This window comes from Crotalus tigris, unplaced genomic scaffold, assembly GCF_016545835.1.
Source record: "Crotalus tigris isolate CLP2741 ecotype Arizona unplaced genomic scaffold, ASM1654583v1 scf7180000024167.7108832, whole genome shotgun sequence".
NCBI classification, from domain to species: domain Eukaryota; kingdom Metazoa; phylum Chordata; class Lepidosauria; order Squamata; family Viperidae; genus Crotalus; species Crotalus tigris.
Window position 1 is genome coordinate 3,841,039 of NW_024100417.1, and position 18,557 is coordinate 3,859,595.

The window sequence follows — 18,557 nt, forward strand, 5'->3', positions numbered from 1 at the left end:
CTTTTTAGGTCAGCTTTAAGGTAAACTAGTTCCATAAGAAATGTCCTTGTGGCACTGATGAATTTATTAACAAACATTTAAGGTATTGTTGACAACAACAGGCTCCATCCTCCAGGGGAATTCTGGGACTGAATATGGCTACATTGATTTTACAAAAATTAAGCTAATAACATAGTAACGCATTAAAGTATGTGGTAAAATGTTGGAATGTAGGAGAACCTATGCTGCAAAGGAGTTCAGTGTCTGGAAAAGTTGCTGTTCTTACGAGTGGTGCTAATTCCCGATATAAAAATGATTTCTTCTTATCTACTTGCCTTTCAACAGATAGTAGAAGAACTGAGAGACTGTATCCTTCAGTTACGTTTCCCCCACAGAGTACAGAGCAAAGAGGCAACTCCAAAAGTAAAGCGAAAGGTCCTTGGCAGCAGTTCCCCATCAAAATCATCTTGTTTGCCTATGGCCCAGCCACCCCTCTCAGACAGACCTTGCCTTATAGTACTGCATAAACCTCTGGAAAAACTCCTTATCAGGTATTATGTATGGGGCATATATACGCACACACTTAACATATACCTATGTGCAAAATGTTAATTCGAAGAGATGCAGTTGCTTTAGCCTAGCTGCTGTTTTCCAGATGACTTTGCCTGTAGTTTGTGTATTCCTTTATCCGATGGACAGTGGATGGTTGTGAGGTAATGGGAATGTCTTGGAATGTTGCTTGATTGAAAAAGAGCTTGTGAGCTTCCTCTGTGCCTTATCTTGACCTTAATTCATTCACATAAATGTATCTCAAGATATTATTGAAAGAATGATATGCAGCATGCACTGCAAATAGACCACTTAACATGTCCCCGAATTCATAAAATGTGTTTGGGGTACAAAATTTTCCTGTACACATGGCTTGCCTATCTGGATTCAGGCATACGTAGAGAGGGACATTTTGCTTCCTCTGCATATTCCCTTTGATTCTTGAATCTTGGACAGTTAAGCACTTTTTTTATTTTAAAACAAAAAGGATTTACAAGAACAGACAGGGACTGATGGTATAATTTATGACCCATAACAAACCAGTAAGTCATTTACTAGTCATGCTTTTTGGAGATATTGGGAATAGTTCAAAAACATCCAGCTCAGAAGTCTTGTATAGATAGTATATTGAGATCATAATGAGAAATCCAACTCTACAGTCACCTGTTGTCTTAATCCTTCTTTCTCTTTCTCAGATATGAGAAGCTTCCTTCTGACTATCATGTTCCATGTCTTTTGCCCTTGGAGAATCCTCCCATGTCAGGTCCGCTTACTATGGTGGCCAACCGCACAGCTTCCTCTACCCTGGCCTCCTTATCTCGCTATTTTTATCACCAGCGCTGGATCTGGTGTGTACAGTCAGGGCTGGTCCCGGCTGTGCCCATCACAGCCGTGGCCCAGCTACTGTCCACTCTCACTGAGTAAGTACCTATTTTGTCATGAGATGTGTTGGAATCTGCAAGTAAAGGAGCTATAAAAAAATTTTTTTAAAAAGCAGTTATATGTGAGTCACTTCTTTCTCTGAAGATCAGTTGCTTTTGACAGTGTAAGAGTTGAAGTGGGAGGGGGGGTTTGCATTTTCACTGTGGGGAAAGAACATTGTGCCAAGTCAACACAATGTTCTCTATCTCGCGGGAGACCAGGCTGCAATAGTCTTGTAACTTATTCTTCTCTTCGGCATGGTGCAGGATACGCTTGTCTGAAGGCTTCCATTTTGCTTCTAGTGGTGAAGGGATTGTCAGTATGGTTCAAGAATTACCTATGAAGGTAAATCCTGTTGCTTGTTTTATTTTGTTATGTTCTCTGGTGCCACATTTTCCTGTTCACAAGGAAATTGGTAATAGCAAGGTGCATAGAAATATGGTATATGTGCCTTCAAGTCTGTGTTGATTCCTTGTAACTTTCTGGACAAGTCCAGGCAGTTTTCTTGGCAAAATCTATGACAAGGTCACTATGAAATGATTAAGACTTCAAGCTAGAAACCCCAAAATCATGAGTTCAAATCCTACCCCTCAGGCATAAAGCCAGCTGGTTGACTTGGGCCGGTCACTCTCTCTCAACCCTAGGAAGGAGGCAATGTCTTAACCATTTCATCAATTTGACTCTTTTTATAAAAATCTTAGCTCTTGGTATATCAAAATGTATCATGGTATATTCTTGCCAAATAATATAAATATTGCCATAGCGATTTGTTCTTCACATAGAAGATCTATGACAAAAATAATTATTTAGGTATGATAAAGGTAAGAAAAGGATGGGAGAAGTCTACCAACAAATGGGTATAGAGGAATACTATGAAGCGGATATTCATAGATAACTGTCAAATAAATATGCCCCTTGTTTTTTCCTCCATAGTCTCTCATCCAAAAAAGGCATATTAAATTATATTCTGAGAAAAATCTGCTCTTGATTTGCCCAAGAATTTTATGACAAATTGGCACTGCTTCTCTCTAGTCTTGGAACCTCTTTGTGCTAGGAGAGAAGTGGCAAAGAAGCTTGACAAATTTAAAGTTGGTTTTCATCCACAGAGTGACTCCACAAGAGTGAGTGACAATGAGAAGCACACCTGCATTGTCCAATATGTGATATTCCCACCACATGCTACATCTACCAAAGACAGGTAAGAAAAGAAGTCCTGACTCTAAAAGGAAGAACGCAAGGAATAGTCGCCCAGGTTCTGTTGTAGCCATTATAAGAATGTGCGTGACTAGAAAGCATCCAAGGGTAAATAACTATACTGACCATAGCTTTTATCTACTGCAAAGGAGCCTTTGGTGCACACAAAATTCTCCACCTCACTCCTCCCCAGAAAAATAACATTGACTTGAAGATCCCATGGTTCTTTATTTGTTTTTTTTTAATATAAGACAGTACTGACTTACAGAATTAATATTACCATATAATCCTTATAATAAATAATATTTAGGTGTTCAAATCATGCATTCTGAAAATAGTAAATGATTATGTCATAAAGTATAAACATTTATTCACATCTTCATTTTTATTGTATAAAAACCATTTTTCTTGCAAATCTGAGTTTTTGTATTTACAATTTTATTCACATTATTGTACCAAGTTCTGTTTGCTTGTTATGTGCCTTTCTGGAATTCCAGACTGTGGATAACCCCATTTTTCTCCAAAATTAGCACAATGAATATCCATTTCTTTGTACCTATGGACTAAAACTGCATAGGCTTCTAGAGCTTGAAGCAAGCCCTTGTGCAGTCTTTTACCAAAGGCCCACAGCTGTGCTTCTCCTGAACATGAAATTAATAAAAGTGCTTTAAAATGACATCATCATTGGATTCATATATAAAATTGTTGATTGGCTTACCTTATTTTGTTATATCTCTGCATAGTCCTCTGTGCTGAAATAGAATGCTATTTCATAAACTGAATTGTAAAAACATGATGCAATAAAGAATTCTGTAAAAATTTCACAATGAATATGTAATGATTAATATACTGTATATTCATCCTGCCACCAATAAACTAGCCAGGAGCCACATTGCTTTAGTTTTTGAGTTTTATAAACTAAGCAACCATTATATATAATCTAAGATTGCTGAAGATAATTTTTTTTAGTCTTAAGCTTGAAGGCAAGGAAGGTTGGAATTGTACTGGAAAGTCAACTTGCTTGTAAGCTACTATATATGTTTAACATCTAAGGATAATTTGGATCTTTAACTGTCCCAGGAATAGAAATACCTGTTTTAGCCAGGTGAAAATGTGGGTGAGGCTAAAGTATACTAGATTTGATTTTATCTAAATTGGGTTAAAATAATTATAGTTATTATGAATATTTCTTCCTCCTGTAGAATTCATAATGTTCAGCAACTTCTGGAAAGCCTTTTCTGATTCACACCCTCCCTGTGGAGTCTCATTACTTGCTTGCTTTCAAGTTTCTCTACAGATGAAGATAATGATACAGAAGTGGAGGCCATTGAGGTGGACATGGAATTGAACATCGTCACAGAATGCTGGGTCGAGCCTCAAAGCGGCTATGTGGATGGTGTTCAGGAGAGTTGGCAATACTTAGACGGCTTATCCTACCAGAAAATCCCCAAAGCGGTATGTTTTTGTGCTGGGGAGAGGCAACATTTGCAGGGGTGTTTGACTGGCAGCCAATATGCTGACTTTTGTTGAATCCCTTTTGTTGCAAGGGATTAAGACAGGGACCACTTCCTGTCTGTGGGTAGCAGGTGAAATAATGGCCAAAGCAACCTGTGCAGCCAAATGATTGGGAAGATTTTGTCTCACTGAAGAATGAGATGTGGCTGATGTTTGTATAATTGGCTCTGAATTATCCTTGCATTGCTGTGTCATTTTGAATGCCTTTTTGAAACTTACTTTGAGTCCTTTTGAATAGGTTTTCCAGTCTATCTTATTTCCGATTCCTTTTTCAGATCTATCCTCGAGATCTGTCCTGCATCCATACTGTGCTTGCTTTTGAGTATATCAGCCAACTTTGCCAAAATAAGGACTGGGTTTTCCCCACATGTGACTCAAGGCCCGTTGGTGTTGAAGGTAATTCATTTATTTAATGCTTTCTAGACGTTCCTTCATTAGGTCCTATGGACTTACACCTGAGTATGACATTTTATTTTTTTGCTGTAGGTTGTGATGCTCGAAGTGGCTCTCGTGTACATGAGATTCCTTTCCAGTTTGACCTCATGAAACTTTTACCAAAATGCCAGCAGATTGAGATGGTTTTTTTGATGCTTACGAGAGGCAAGTTGTGTGTATATGTGTCAAGGAAAGGATATCAGTTTGTTCATTATTTCTTCCCAATAATGAAAATGAGGCATATCTGTAATGTGTGCCATCCTCTTTTGAACAGTCCCCATCTCACCTATATCTGGCCTTAATAAGAGTTTTCTGTTCAAATGTGTTTCTTGAGCAAACTTGACATTGCTGGCATAATTTGATGTTGAAAATATAATAATGAGCTTGATGGGAAGATCTCTACCAATTAATATTCCTTATTTATTTCTGTTGTGTGGGATTTATTTTTAATTTATTTTTAACTGGGTAGGGAAGCTTTAGATGTTGTTTGCCTATCTTGGCTATCAGATCTATATAAAGTGAATTGCTGTGTTTTCCTAGCAGCAGGAGAAAGATTCACTCATAGTTTTTATTGTCTTGTAGAAAATGATGGAAAGGATTCTTCTTTCTTGCCCAATGAAATGCTTCTTGGCCTTTTTCATGGCTGTCTCCAGCATGACCTCAGTGACAGGGAAATCATACTATTGGACACAGACCATGTAACTTTCATGGAGCAGGTGCTTCAGCGAGACAGAGATGGCCACCCACCCCCATTTAAGCTCTCTGTGGTCCAGGGTAAGAGAGAAACAGTAACTAATTCTTCCTTGAGCTATTCTTCTGATAGTTTCTTACCAACGTGTTTCTTTCCAGAAGAACTCCCAAAGGCTTCCATTCCTTCTGAATGCCAGAATCTGAAAAACACTTATCACTCTTTTGGCACCAAAGATACAGCTACCTCTGCAAGTACATATCAGGTACAATGATCTTTTGAGCTCAGTGTCAACATTCCAAGTATGTCCTGGAATTTCTAGACGTGAACTTCTTTGCTTCCTGCAATTTGAAATTTGGGGGGGGAGGAGGGAGGGGCGGCTTGGTTGAAGTAATCTAAAATGGGTTCCCTACCTCCTGGGCCATGGCCTATTTGCAACCGGGCTCTGTGAGCAGTGGGCGCTCATGTGCGTGTGTGCCACTCAGCTTGCGCAAGCAATGGGCCAGCATGCGTGTTCATGGGTGCACAGCTCAATTTGCGCAAGTCAAGCTGCGCATACATGTGCATGTGTGCCAGCCCACTGCTCACACGGTCTGGTTCCCCTCCCTCCACTGGGCTGCCAAGCCGCAAAGGTTGGGGACCTCTGACCTAAAATGTGCTATGCTAGATAAGTGAATGGAAGAGTCTGATTTATGCGTAGAAGTCTGGCAGTTCCTTGATGGCTTAACCTACTCTAACCTGGCCCTCTTCAAGATGGAAATATTTTAGTTATGAAGGTATCCCAGGACGGTGAAATCTATGTATTAGTTGAAAGTGATCCCTTAATTATTTTCAATGTAATATCTTAGTTTTCGTAAGACACTACATGGGTTCATCTATTATGAAAAACCTCAGCATAGTGAACAAGGTTTTGTAGGCCAGGTTCATATTCCGTGCATAATATTAAATCATTTGTGATCTGCAAACTTATAGCAACTGAGTTCATACCATGTTAAGCCAAAATGAACCGTGATAGCTTCATGTGATCTGCGAATATAGTAGTTACTCTGTTTAGATGTAGCAAGGATGAGGAATTTGTGAGCTTTGGATGTTGTTGTACCATGGTTCCCTGCAGTAACAAATAGAATAGCCAATTATGTTAAAATGTGTAATTCAGCATCTGGAGAGGCACAAGTTTCCCACTCATGGATTATTAAGATCTGTATAACTAAGTGATGGGAGCAATTAACTTCTGGTACCAAAAAATAACAGTATATTTTGTTTCCTGATTAGGATGGAGGATAAGTCAGCCGTATCTAAAAGCTATGCCATAATCCAGTTATGTTTCCTCTTTCAGATTCCAGTTAATATAAAGGAGTCAAAAAATGATATCTCACCAACATCTGTTACACTCTTTCCCCAATGGCGATGTTATGCCAAGCTGGTAAATCCACAGCATCTTTTCCTTACCTTCTTGCCAGCTCTTTTTTCAGGTAAAGGGCTCTGCTTTTAAAGCTATATAGAGAATGCAAGAGAAGTTTGGCTTTGGTTCTTCGGTTGTAAAGAAATGAGACAGGTATTTGCCTGTATATTGTAGTGAATGATGTGAACAGAATTTAAGCTTGCAAGATCTACTTTGCTTTTATAAGCCTAAAATGCTTCGGGTGCAAAGGAAGTTCTTTTTATTAAAGAATTTGGGGCTAAATTACTTTATTTTTAATACTATATATAAAGTGAGTTCATAGAGCTCAGCAATAACAGTCCATTCCTTATCTTTTCACTTTGTTGAGCTTTCTTCATTTCAGCAATGGAATTAGGTTTGATAGAAGAAATTAAATAAATTGTGGGAGGGGGCATGTAATTCCTTTTTAGTTAATTCAGATTATGCATACTTAGGTGCATGTGTGTGTGCGCACTGTATATTTGCTGTCCAGGTGTGCTACATAGTCTCTATTAAAAAAAAGGATATGTTAGTCAAAGCTAATCCTGCACTCATAACTAATACAACCTGTGTTGTCGAATTTACTTTGTGTTTCACAAATTCCCTTGTCTTAGTGGGAATGTTCATGCTTTTTAAAGATGAGTTCAGTGTCTTGCCCTTTTAATTTACTCTCAGAAAGTGTTTATATGTGATACCTTGCAATATAAGTTACAATATAAAGAGAATCACTTATGCTGCCAAACAAATTAGTAATGATATAGCGAAAGGATAAATACCAATTACCAAACAGTTGTAAGTTTAAATATGCCAATTAAAAGCCTGCCCAGAGTGATATCACAGAGTTACTACTGTCAATTTCAGATAGCCCTATGGGGAAAAAGGACTTTCTTGTGGTTAACATTTCCTAGCTGCCTAATAATGATCTTCATTTCATCCATCAGTTATATCCCATGGATGTATTTTGGTATTGCAATGCTTAACACTTATTTTGTTTTGCAGATGTACAGAGATTGATGGCTTCTGAGCCAGACCAACCTTCAAAAGAGACAGACCCTACATTGCCCCAAGAAGCACAAGAGCTGAAGCCTATAGCCTTGCTTCCAGCTGTCAACGTAACCCCAGCTGAAGGTATGAACCTTCTTTGCTTTGTTTGGCTGTGCTTAAATGTTGGATTGGGAATGTTGAGTGGAGAAATCATTGGTGACATTACATTATAAGCATTTGTGACTCTATACTAGAGTCTAGTGCAGTTATTTATGTGAGCTTGGAGCCTCACTCCTCATGTCCTGGAATCTAGTCATACAAATACTAGCTGCCGTGGGGCAATCAGAAGTAGACCAGCAAAGACAGAAAAATCAAACAGTGCAAGGACATGGTGCCACTTTGGGAAAGCTGAACTTAGACTAGATCAGATCAGAAATCTTAAATGCTAAAAAAGAAAAGATGCTTTAATCAAGCATCTTTGGCTATCATACATTTGACCTGTGCTAATGCCTTGGGCTTATTTGTCTAAGACCAATCTAGGCATGAACTTGCAGTTCCTAATCTGAAATGACCAATTATTTATTTCTCTTATATACTGAGTCATACATGCGTGTAAGCATTTATAAGCAGCTCATGGAAGAGGAATAGTCTTCAGAGTTCTCTCTTCCTCCCTCCTGTAGGAAAAACAGCACTAAATCAGCCTTCTTTCATTCCTCAGAAGACCTGGAAGCAGAACTGATGGTCTTCTGTAGTTCTCAGTCATTTGCCATAGAAACTATATATTTCTGACCAAGAATGATTATGGATATTATCTCTTTATCTCACATAATCCCATGTGGTTTAATAGGAAAGACTTTTGTTGTCACCTTTTCATAGTAAGCCAGAAGAAATCTTTATGGTAGTTTATCATATTATTCTCTACTGTTGCCCAAGAGGTATGGCAAGTGGAGAATGCCTCCTGCTACAAGGTGTGGTTTTCTTGGCACTATACAGCAGTCACCAGTAATAGTTACCTTATGGAGGTGAATTTAACTTCAGGTAATTGTAGAAACTAGTACCTGTTTTTGGCACTTATTTAAGTAATGAGCATAATTAAACAATAAACTTTAAGAAAAGGAAATCTGCCTGAGATCAAATCATGCCTGGCTCATTTTCCATCTTCTTTCATTCATATTCTCAGCTGGCAATCAGACCAAGTACAAATTAAAATTCAGCCTTCTTCACATGATGCATTGAAGAGCAGATAAGTTGCTTAACATCCAGCCCAGTGATTTGTCAGTTTAGATCTTTATTGGCTGACTACCGTAGCAGTAGCTCTCTTTGATCATAGGGAGACGTTTTCTCTATCACTTCTTTGATCTTTTCTGGAATAGAATTGTCAGATTGGACCAAGAGCTTTCTGCTTGGAAAGCATGCACGCTGCTACTCCTGGTAATTTATAGTGGACAACAGTTGTTGCATATTGGACAGGATAAAGAGCTTACAAGACTGCCATGTCATGTCATAATTAGAAACCACCCACCCCCCTTAATATTAACTATACACGACTGCATGTTGCTCTGAATGTCTGGGGTTCATTGTGAGTTGTATCCAGTTTAAAGTGAGAACACTTTCCTTTTCATTTGTATTTTAATCATGAGAAGGCTGTTTCATCCCCGAGATATGTTTAATCTGCAGAAACTGGCCAGACTGTAAGAGAGCCAGAGGCTGGATCCAAAAAAGAAGGACACATCTCTTTTGGCCGCCAAGCATCTCAGCCTGACCTGGGTGAGAACTGCCGAGTTCGCTGTCCTGTTTTTGTCTACAGTTGCTCCTTGGAGGTGCTACGGGAGCAGATGATAAATTCTAGACCAGAGAAATCGCTACGGGATATTTTTTTCAGGTGAGGTCAGCTTGAGGCATACAAGAAATTCAGTAGCATCTGTATATGTTGTAGATAGAAATTGGACTGAGATAAAGGATGATGTAATCAGGACTCAGTATCCTAACAATTGATGGAAAGGCATATATAAAGCTATCTACAGTCTACAAAGTGCTTGTGTTGAAGCCATGACCATTAAAACATGAACACAATATCTGAAGATAGATTGAAGGGCATTTGGGGCCTTGCTTTTTTTCTTAGGCTTATTGGTTACTTCTGTCTTCCAGAAGCCAGTCTATGGAGCGCCCCACCAGTGCTCCTTGGCTAGATTCCAAGCACAAAGAAGTGGTGAGTTACTGCACTTTGCTACAGGAACATTCTCACCAGTGCTACGTGAAAGGTAAAGGACAGAATTAACCTCCTGGGGGTGATGAGGTTGGAAAAAGTGGGATGTTAACACTTTATGTAACAAAGACACCTTATGTTTGTCCTAGGCTTAACCTAGTGCATTGGGGTACCATATTAATATAACAAATCTGTGCCCCAGGAAGCCTCAAAGAATAAAACCTGGGTGCCTTCTCTTTAACATTTGCCCTTCCTGCTTCTTGGTTGAAAAACTTATCAGAGGCACATTTGCGTGGACATTTAATATTTATGTTCCTCATTTGACAGGACTGTTTCGGAGTCTTCAGCAGGGTCACAATATCAGCTCTCCTGATCTGTTAATAGCCATGGATTATTGTGAGGAACTTCTGCAGGAGATCGATATCACTCGCTTCCTGCTGACACTATGTAATCATGTGCGCACCTTCTGCGAGCGCCACCAGCAGCGACTGCTTGCCTGCTTCGAAGGAAATCAAGCATCCAAACCACGTGGCGTACTAACTTCAGTTTCTAGGTAGGATTAACATTCGATATAAAGATAAAAAACAGAAGGGATTGCTTACAGCAATAACACTTAAAATTATAAACCGCTTCACAGTCTTTACAGCCCTCTCTAAGCGGTTTACAGAGTCAGCATATTGCCTCCAACTATCTGAGTCCTCATTTTATTGACTTCAGAAGGATGGAAGGTTGAGTCAACCTTGAACTGATGAGAAATGAACTGCTGGTAGTCGGCAGAATTAGCTTGCAGTACTGCATTCTAACTACTGCGCCACCACGGCTCACAGTCTTTTAATCTTGTATTGACTATAAACCAGGGTAAATATTTAGCACATTGGTTCTGTGACTTTTCAGGATTTTACATAAGGAAAAAAGAAGATAGAAAAATATATAATGTATAAAAATATATGAAAATATAGGAGGAATTTGCAAAACTTCACATAATAGTGAAATTATCTTTTTTAAAAAAAGTCTGGAGGGGCTTTTCACTTGAATTTTATCACTTATGACAAAATAACTAAAGTGAAAGTAAGAAATTAAAATCAGAGAGAAACGTAAATATGTCTCAGTAGTACATGATAATCTGGGACTTCGTATTAAATTAAATAATGCTTTGGCACTTTTGTTTCAAGCTTTTGAAATGATCAGCAGTCCTATCTTCTGTTTTCCTTTGGGCAACCCAGAAGTCAGAAGAAAGAATAAGAGAAATGGGGGGGGGGAAGGGATGGGAAGTAGAAGATGGGGTTAAATTTTGCAAGTTGAGGAAGTAATCCAGTTGTTAGGTCCAAAAATTAAATGTAGAAGCTCAGAGATAAATATAAACATGTAAATAATCTGGACTTAGTAAAAAAGTGCATTCAATATCTAAAAGCACCAAAATGCCCTTACCTTGGAAATAATCAGGAAAATAATTTCAAGAATTACTGACAACATCATTTTGTAGTACCACGTTAGATTGTTGGTATGATTCATTGGGCTGACTTGCTAGCTTTCAAGGTTAGTTGATTTAGTCTTTTGTGGCAGAGACAATAAAGGATCATGTGACACTTTAAGACTAACAAAATGTTATCATATAAGCTTTAATAAGTGAAGAGGGTTTGAAAGCAATGCGATGTTTTGTTAGTCTTAAAGGCACAGAAGATTCATTTCACTTATAATAACACAAAGTGATTGTTTATCCTATATATTTTTGTAACTTCTTTGCTCAAACTATAGCTTAATATTTTCCCCCTAACCTCTTAACTTAATCTTATGCTCCCCTTTCATATTGTGTAACTTTTTGCCTATAGAAAATTTAGTGTGCTAAAAAAGTTAACAAGGCAGGTTAATCTCGTGAGGAAATATGGCTTTCAAGTTATCTTAGACAAATACAGTAAATTTTATTTATTAGATTTTTATCCCGCCTTTATAACTTTATAGGTAACTCAAGAAGGTGGATATATATAATATTCCTTCCTCCTCTACTTTCCCTACAACAACAACCTTGTGCAGTGGTGGGTTGGACTGAGAGAGAGTGACTAACCAAAGTCTCCTAGCCAGCTTTCATACCTAAGTTGCACATTTGAGGGTTTTTAAAGTGATTGAAGATTGTAGGTATGAGATGATCTGGATAAATCAAACTTTCTGGGACAAAAACATTTTATGAGAAATAAAAGGAAGAGCTTCTGTCATTTATCATTTCTGATCAGAAATCTCAGGAAGTCATGCTCTTTATCAACAAAAAAGGAAAAATAGGTGTCATATAAAGCAAGCTTCTGAAATTCATATTTCATTACTAGTGATCATTTTCTAGCCCTTCTAGATTCTAGAAATTTCTCTCTGAACATGGGAACAATATATTCACTTTAGTTGTATTATTTTGTACCTAAGATCTGTTTGCATGGATGGACTGCCTAGGTTCACGTCTTGTGCTGAGTTTTTGTGTGATCTGCTTGCTTATGATTTAAGAGAACCAAATTAAGACTAAGAAGAGTTGAATTTCAATTTGGTTATATTAAAGTAATAATTTGCCATGTGTTTGACTGACAGATAGCTGTGATACACAGCATGTGCTTGTTCTGTCTTTAAGTCTTAATAGCTCATGGAGCAACACATACAACTGTAATAGAGAATTTTTTTCTTACTGAGGATACCCAATCTCTACTAATGGTAACTTATTAACTTATTTGCTACTATGCTTGAGGTACAGTGTAAAAAATATAAAGCTAGAAGCAGTATTACAGTATTGTGGTTAGGATGTTGCTGTTCTGACTCTTAAGAGACTGCTGGCGCACATAATAAATGACTTTTTCAGAGCTGCAATTAAGAATATAGTGTCCTAGGTACTGCAAGCAAGTTCTGGTTTATAGAATTATTACAAACAGACCACGAGACCATTAAAAATACTGGCAATTAGAATAAATTAATGAGGAATAGAAATATATATATAGAGAGAGAGAGAGAGAAAAACTGTCAACAATTAAAGGTTCTTGAAAACATCTATGAAGAAAAATGGCTTTCTTTGTCTGAAAGAAATAAAAATAAAGCAAAAATTTGTGGGGTTGTCCTAGCATTTTTATACTATTTATACAAACAGCATTTGTATTCAGATAGCATTTGTGTACAGATAGCATTTGTATAATGCTACTATCACTTCAGAATAGTAGCATTATACAACTGTAATTGCATACGTCTATTACTACACACAACTGCTGCATTCTGCATTGTATTCAAGGGCAACCCCATGTAGGACTTATTGCCAATATCTAACCAGGAAGTACTCAAAACCTGAGTGCTTCTTTCAGCAAAATTGTTTCACTTAAAGCAATCCTGTAGGCATCTGTGGGTATACTTTTATGTCTAACCACTAAGAAGAATTACACGGGGGGATGGTTCTTAAGAAAGGATACATAGACATGCTTGTGACTGGGTTGGTTTTTTCTGAACCCTGCTATAGTGCTGAAACAGAGGATTTCAGTGAAGCGGATTCCTATGGCTCTGCCTGTCCTTCCCAAGAGCCCCACCAGAGTTGTGACTCAGAATTCCCTCTCTCCCTACTAGACAGCAAGCAACCTTGCCAAGGGCAACCTAACTTACAACAAATTATCCAGGTAAGCGGAAGACTGCTTCATTTTGAGTGAGGTAATATTTTAAAGGTTTTTGAAGGTTGGGATTGTACCTTTATTGCTTTCTTCTTTTCCATTCAGGAGAAATTCTTGGAAATTAGTGGCTTATATTTTAAGCCTGTGCCATCCAACCCCCATTACTATTTCTATTGCCCGCCTTCCACCAAAAAAGAGGTAGGAACATAAGTTTCTAGCTTTGTCGTCATCCTGTTCTGGGAGACCTCTATGAAAGGGCTTGAGCTTAAAAGAAGAATTTGGTACAAAGACTTTGGATATATTACACTGACGGGGTTTTTTTTTATTATTATTATTTAGGAAGAAGTTTCACGGGACCATCAAGACAGAAAAGGCAGTGAAGACGTGGAGAGTTCAGAAAATGATCTGGCAACTGACGAAGGTATTAAACTTTTCTGTACTCACTATGAGATAAGAGATTTGGAGCCGTAGATGGCGTGCTTGGTACAGTTTGACAATTTGGTCAAGAACGTTGCAGTCGTGAAGATGTGAACTAGGGCATGGACGCCCAGATTTAAGTGTATCTTTCAGTCACAAAACCTCAGTTTTTCACCAGTCAGTACTCTTGGCCCAAGTTACATCACAGTGTGGTTATTATGGGAAAAATTGGACGATCCAGAGTTACAGAAAAAAGGTGAGATCTAAATTAAACAAATAGAAATAAATATGGGATTTTTCCCACCACTCCCTTGATTGGATGAAATTTGCTGTGAGAGAATGCCTGAATACCCAGCATTGCTGAATCATATTTTTGTTTGGATAAGCAAATTAGATGCAGAGAGAAGGATCCTAGTTGAGCAGTGCTTTGGAGGAGTGAAGACAGAGAGTCACTAGGACTACAGTTCCCTACCTGACTGAAAGATTTCTTTGTCTCCCCAGCTATACCCTTATTTCTTGCTTTTGGCCAGGATATAGTCAGTCAAGATAGCTATGTGTTTCAGTTTTCCTAGAATAATTTGTTTCCGAAAGAAAGATTCCTAGTTCATTTAACTCAGAGTTCCCCAACCTATCTGGCTTTGCAGACCACAGGGGAGGGAGGGAAGGGGGATGGTTCCATGCAAGCAGCGGGCAAACATGACTTCTGCTCATGCAAATGGAGTGTGCACGTGCTCGCCCACTGCTCATGCAAGTAGGGTTGCACACGCACTTGCCCGCCGCTTCCGCGGCCTGGTTTCAAACGGCTCATGGCTCAGTAGTGGGGTGGAGCTTAGGGACCTCTGATTTATCTCACCTACCATCCCAAATTGTTATGAAACATTGTCCAATATAGTCTTATATCGATAGTGGGAATCTGTGGCCTTCTAGATTGCAGATTGGATTGCAGAGCTCATTATTCTCTGCTATTGGTTGTGCTGAGTATGGCTTATGGCCAGTGTCAGCACCTAGGGAGCAACACATTCCCTGCTCTTATCTTAAGGCTACGCAGCCAGCACTGTTCCATGGCCTTACCTTAAAGGCCAGGATTCAGATAAGAGTGCTCCTGTTACTCTGAAGCAATCATTTGTGTGTATCCATAGACTGGCAAGGGTCCTTTTGATGAGTCCAGAGAGCAAATGTTAGCCATAACTGATTTTCTAGGGCATATGCTCTCCATAAAAAGTCCTGTATACATCCAGCCATATCCCTGCTGATTTACAAGAAAATGAAAAGTTGTGCTAGAGTCAATGTAATATAAAGTGGGCAAAATAGTATAGAGAGGATAGTTTTGCTGAAGGGAAACAAATCATTCTCCAAAGGCGCAATTGTACTGCATTACATTGGGAAATACAACTTCTACAAATGGAAAACATGTTAATCTCAGTTGTAACAGAATTACATGCCATGCTGTCAGTCACTGATTGGCCAACCCTACAGACACTGCTGGGCCATTGTTTAATCAATCACTGTGATGATTGTAGCTCATATTCACGTACAACTTGATATTTTTGATATAAATTATCACCATTGTACTTTTGCAACTAGCTGTTATGCTGTCCTTTTTATCCAAAGCCAATTTATCTTATTAATGTTACTGGTTTTTTTTTTTTAATCCTCTTAGGCAACACTTTTAAAAGAGGACTGATCCACTTTTGTAGAAGAAATCTTTTGGTACTTTGACAATTTCTTTTAAAATTGATCAATGAATTCTTTTTAAATAGGGAACACATCCAGCTATGCCATTGGCACTGAAAGTGACCCAGAACTGGAAGTAGAATATCGGGAGCGCTTGGACCAAGAATTTTTAGAAACTGGCTCCTTGTCAGACTCCAACACTGTTAACCAGGATGATGACTCCTTCAGTGTCCTGGGAGACTCCCTGGCGGAACAGGAGCTGCTGGAGCAAGACATGCCTCCCCTCTTTATGCATTTGACTTGTTCTGTGAAGCTACGCAGCCAGCACTGTTCCATGCCAGTTCGCTCCCTACCGACCTGCCTAGGTGAATAAAAATGAACAAGATGAAGGTTGGGGGTGGGAATGATGGAACTGTAGTATGGGAGACGTTGCATATGGCCAGATAGAAACTCCCAAAGGAAATGTGGATTGATGGAGTCCTATGGCTGAGCTCCAATCTCTCCCCGAACAGTTGGCAAAGAAGCATAAAGAGGGGTCTCTGTGAATACTATCTTCTGCTTTCTATAGGAGATGTGCTGGGCGACCTTGAAAGCTCTAAGGCACTTCACACAATTGACCTTTCTGACCTTTGTGTGACCCTTGACATTTTTGTCCTGACCGTTCCTCTGGAGATAGAAATGGTGAACGATTTACATCACAATAGGTGGGAACTCATGATTATCAAAGGGTTGGGGAGTTTTAAAGCTTGAAAAAAAGTTCAGATGTTATTTCCTCTCTTTCCACAGATACACCTCTGAGAGCAGTGTCTCCTTCACCCGTTCTCCAGGACAGCCCTCTTCTTTCCGTTCAGATGATGAGCTTATGCACACCTTGGACAGAATGCCATCATCCTCAACTGATTGGTATTAATTTTTTTCTATCAATGTCTGTGTTGGGATGTGTGAATTGAAGACTCTTAGGTTCAGAGTGTGCATTCTCATCTTATTTTCAAGGCATCCAGCACTCTCCAATCTTCCTGCAGTGCACAGGCAAGCTGTTGAAGCCACTATGACTGAAGTGAGTCTATCTGCCCCTGGGATTGGGGCAGCTGGAAACTTTGGGCATTATCATTTTTCTTCTGCTCTTGTGTACTAGAGCATGGCCTGGCTACGGACCATTATTGGTAGGAATGCAGTGAGACTCTTACTGGAGAGTATTCTATTCCATGATCTGGACTTTGCCACATTCTTTTTCCTCTCTCCTCTTTCCTTTCTCAGATCCGTTGGCTCCTGGATGACGAGATTGTGTCAGCATTGCGTTACTCACAGCCTGTTACTGCTAGCATCTTGAGTCAAGCAGCTTCTCACATCTATAGTTGCCAGGGCCGTCCAAGCTGCCATTGTGAGGTGGTCCCTCTGCAATTTGTGTTTGGACCTGAGAATTCTCTGGAAAGGTTTCGTGAGGTAAGCATGATTTTATCCCTTTGCCTCTTTATAATTCTTTTCTGATAGATTTCATGTGATTTGTATAGTCTAAAATCCCTAGATAACAATTAAACATTCCTAAAGCCCTGTGATTGCACATAGTCCCTAAAAACCTGAGCTATAATCTAAGGAACCTTCAAAATGTTCATCAGCAAATGGGGCACTTTATCCACATCTGAAGCAAGCAGGGGCACCTTGAATCCACTTGCAGTGCCTTCTCTCTGCCTGGTGACTGCTACTAGAAGAAACCTCCCTTTTTCCAAGGCATATATAGTAGCTGCATGCGTTCAGGAAAATAATTACGTTGTGTAGAACAGAAGAGAATAAAGATCAAATACATGGCAGGCAGGAGTATTTTATTTTAATGAAATGTAAATTAAATTAAGTCAAATTTAGGAACTTCTTTAAGTATTATTTTTTTCTTTATCCCAGCCCTGCTTACTTCTGAAATAGGCATTTGGATGCCAAATTTAAAATGCCTTCAGTCTGGAAAAGTTCTGCATCTCTGCCTTGGATGTTAAACCAGAGCATGGTTGTCATTTCACAATAAAAAAAATTCAGCAGTACATATTGCAACTGTAAGAAATAATAATATAATGAAACATCCCAGGCCAAAATTAAAATTACTGAGTAATAAAAATAAAACAAAAACAAAAACTTATCTATAGCCAAAAAAACTCATGGCACCACTTCATTTAAACCATCTCTCAAATCAATCTGTTTTTATTAACTTATTAAAAGCCAGCAAAATGGAGCGCAGATTTCCAAGGGAAAGCTATTTCATAACAGCATTCCCACTGAAAAGCTGCAACTGCAAATGTCAGATTCACCTCACTTTAGTGAAGTGAGGAGTGATATCAGTTTCTCCTGGAATATATGAGTCTGGCAGGTTGACTCTGTCTGGAGAAAACAATTCTGCAAGTTGCATATAAGTTAAAACCAGCACTTTGAATTATACCCAGAAGCCAGTGCAGGCCCTGAAGCAGCAATCTAGTATGCTCATACCAATATATGACAACCAATATTAATTACCAAGAGCTAATCTTCTGAACTAGTTGTAGCTTCAGAAACCGCCTTATATGGAATACATTACTGTAGACTAAAGAAATAATACTGAAAACACAAGCAACTTTTGTAAAGTCCTCTACTTTATGGAAGCAGCTGTTATACCAAACAGCTCAATGGAGATCCTGAGAAACCTCCATCTGCCTTGTGGTAATACATTCAGGAGGACTATCAAGTCGACCTGCTCTGTCAACGGTAGTGATGCTCTATCAAGGGACAACACTGCAGTTATAACAGTGCCTCAGTGCACTGTACAAAGTCTGTTTTGCCAAGGTTTTGTTAGAAGCCCATAGTCACTTTAGTGAATATGGATACACCTAGAGAAGATCTGGAATTTACCACAAACTCTTTCAAAATTGGGAGCATCACTTTCTCCCATAATGAATCCTACAAAACTGCCTGGATCCCTGGAAGTGACTCCTCACT

The 18,557-nt window shown here is 38.9% G+C and overlaps 1 protein-coding gene across 10 annotated transcripts in view; it reads left to right on the forward strand.

The window, feature by feature from the left end:
• SZT2 (SZT2 subunit of KICSTOR complex) overlaps positions 1-18,557 on the forward strand; it is a 79,185-nt gene that overhangs the window by 22,828 nt on the left and 37,800 nt on the right. For 7 of the 10 annotated variants that reach the window (XM_039323375.1, XM_039323370.1, XM_039323379.1 and 4 more), the window contains exons 15-36: positions 325-530; positions 1,224-1,448; positions 1,716-1,794; positions 2,556-2,647; positions 3,930-4,098; positions 4,434-4,554; positions 4,645-4,758; positions 5,176-5,367; positions 5,443-5,546; positions 6,618-6,753; positions 7,701-7,829; positions 9,363-9,567; positions 9,834-9,946; positions 10,219-10,444; positions 13,367-13,520; positions 13,617-13,709; positions 13,851-13,932; positions 15,689-15,967; positions 16,171-16,306; positions 16,389-16,505; positions 16,596-16,659; positions 16,860-17,045. In XM_039323375.1, coding sequence (XP_039179309.1) covers positions 325-530; positions 1,224-1,448; positions 1,716-1,794; positions 2,556-2,647; positions 3,930-4,098; positions 4,434-4,554; positions 4,645-4,758; positions 5,176-5,367; positions 5,443-5,546; positions 6,618-6,753; positions 7,701-7,829; positions 9,363-9,567; positions 9,834-9,946; positions 10,219-10,444; positions 13,367-13,520; positions 13,617-13,709; positions 13,851-13,932; positions 15,689-15,967; positions 16,171-16,306; positions 16,389-16,505; positions 16,596-16,659; positions 16,860-17,045 — 3,222 coding nt within the window. The remainder of the gene's footprint in view (positions 1-324; positions 531-1,223; positions 1,449-1,715; positions 1,795-2,555; positions 2,648-3,929; positions 4,099-4,433; positions 4,555-4,644; positions 4,759-5,175; positions 5,368-5,442; positions 5,547-6,617; positions 6,754-7,700; positions 7,830-9,362; positions 9,568-9,833; positions 9,947-10,218; positions 10,445-13,366; positions 13,521-13,616; positions 13,710-13,850; positions 13,933-15,688; positions 15,968-16,170; positions 16,307-16,388; positions 16,506-16,595; positions 16,660-16,859; positions 17,046-18,557) is intronic. The other 3 variants (XM_039323377.1, XM_039323372.1, XM_039323371.1) reach the window with 2 other exon arrangements.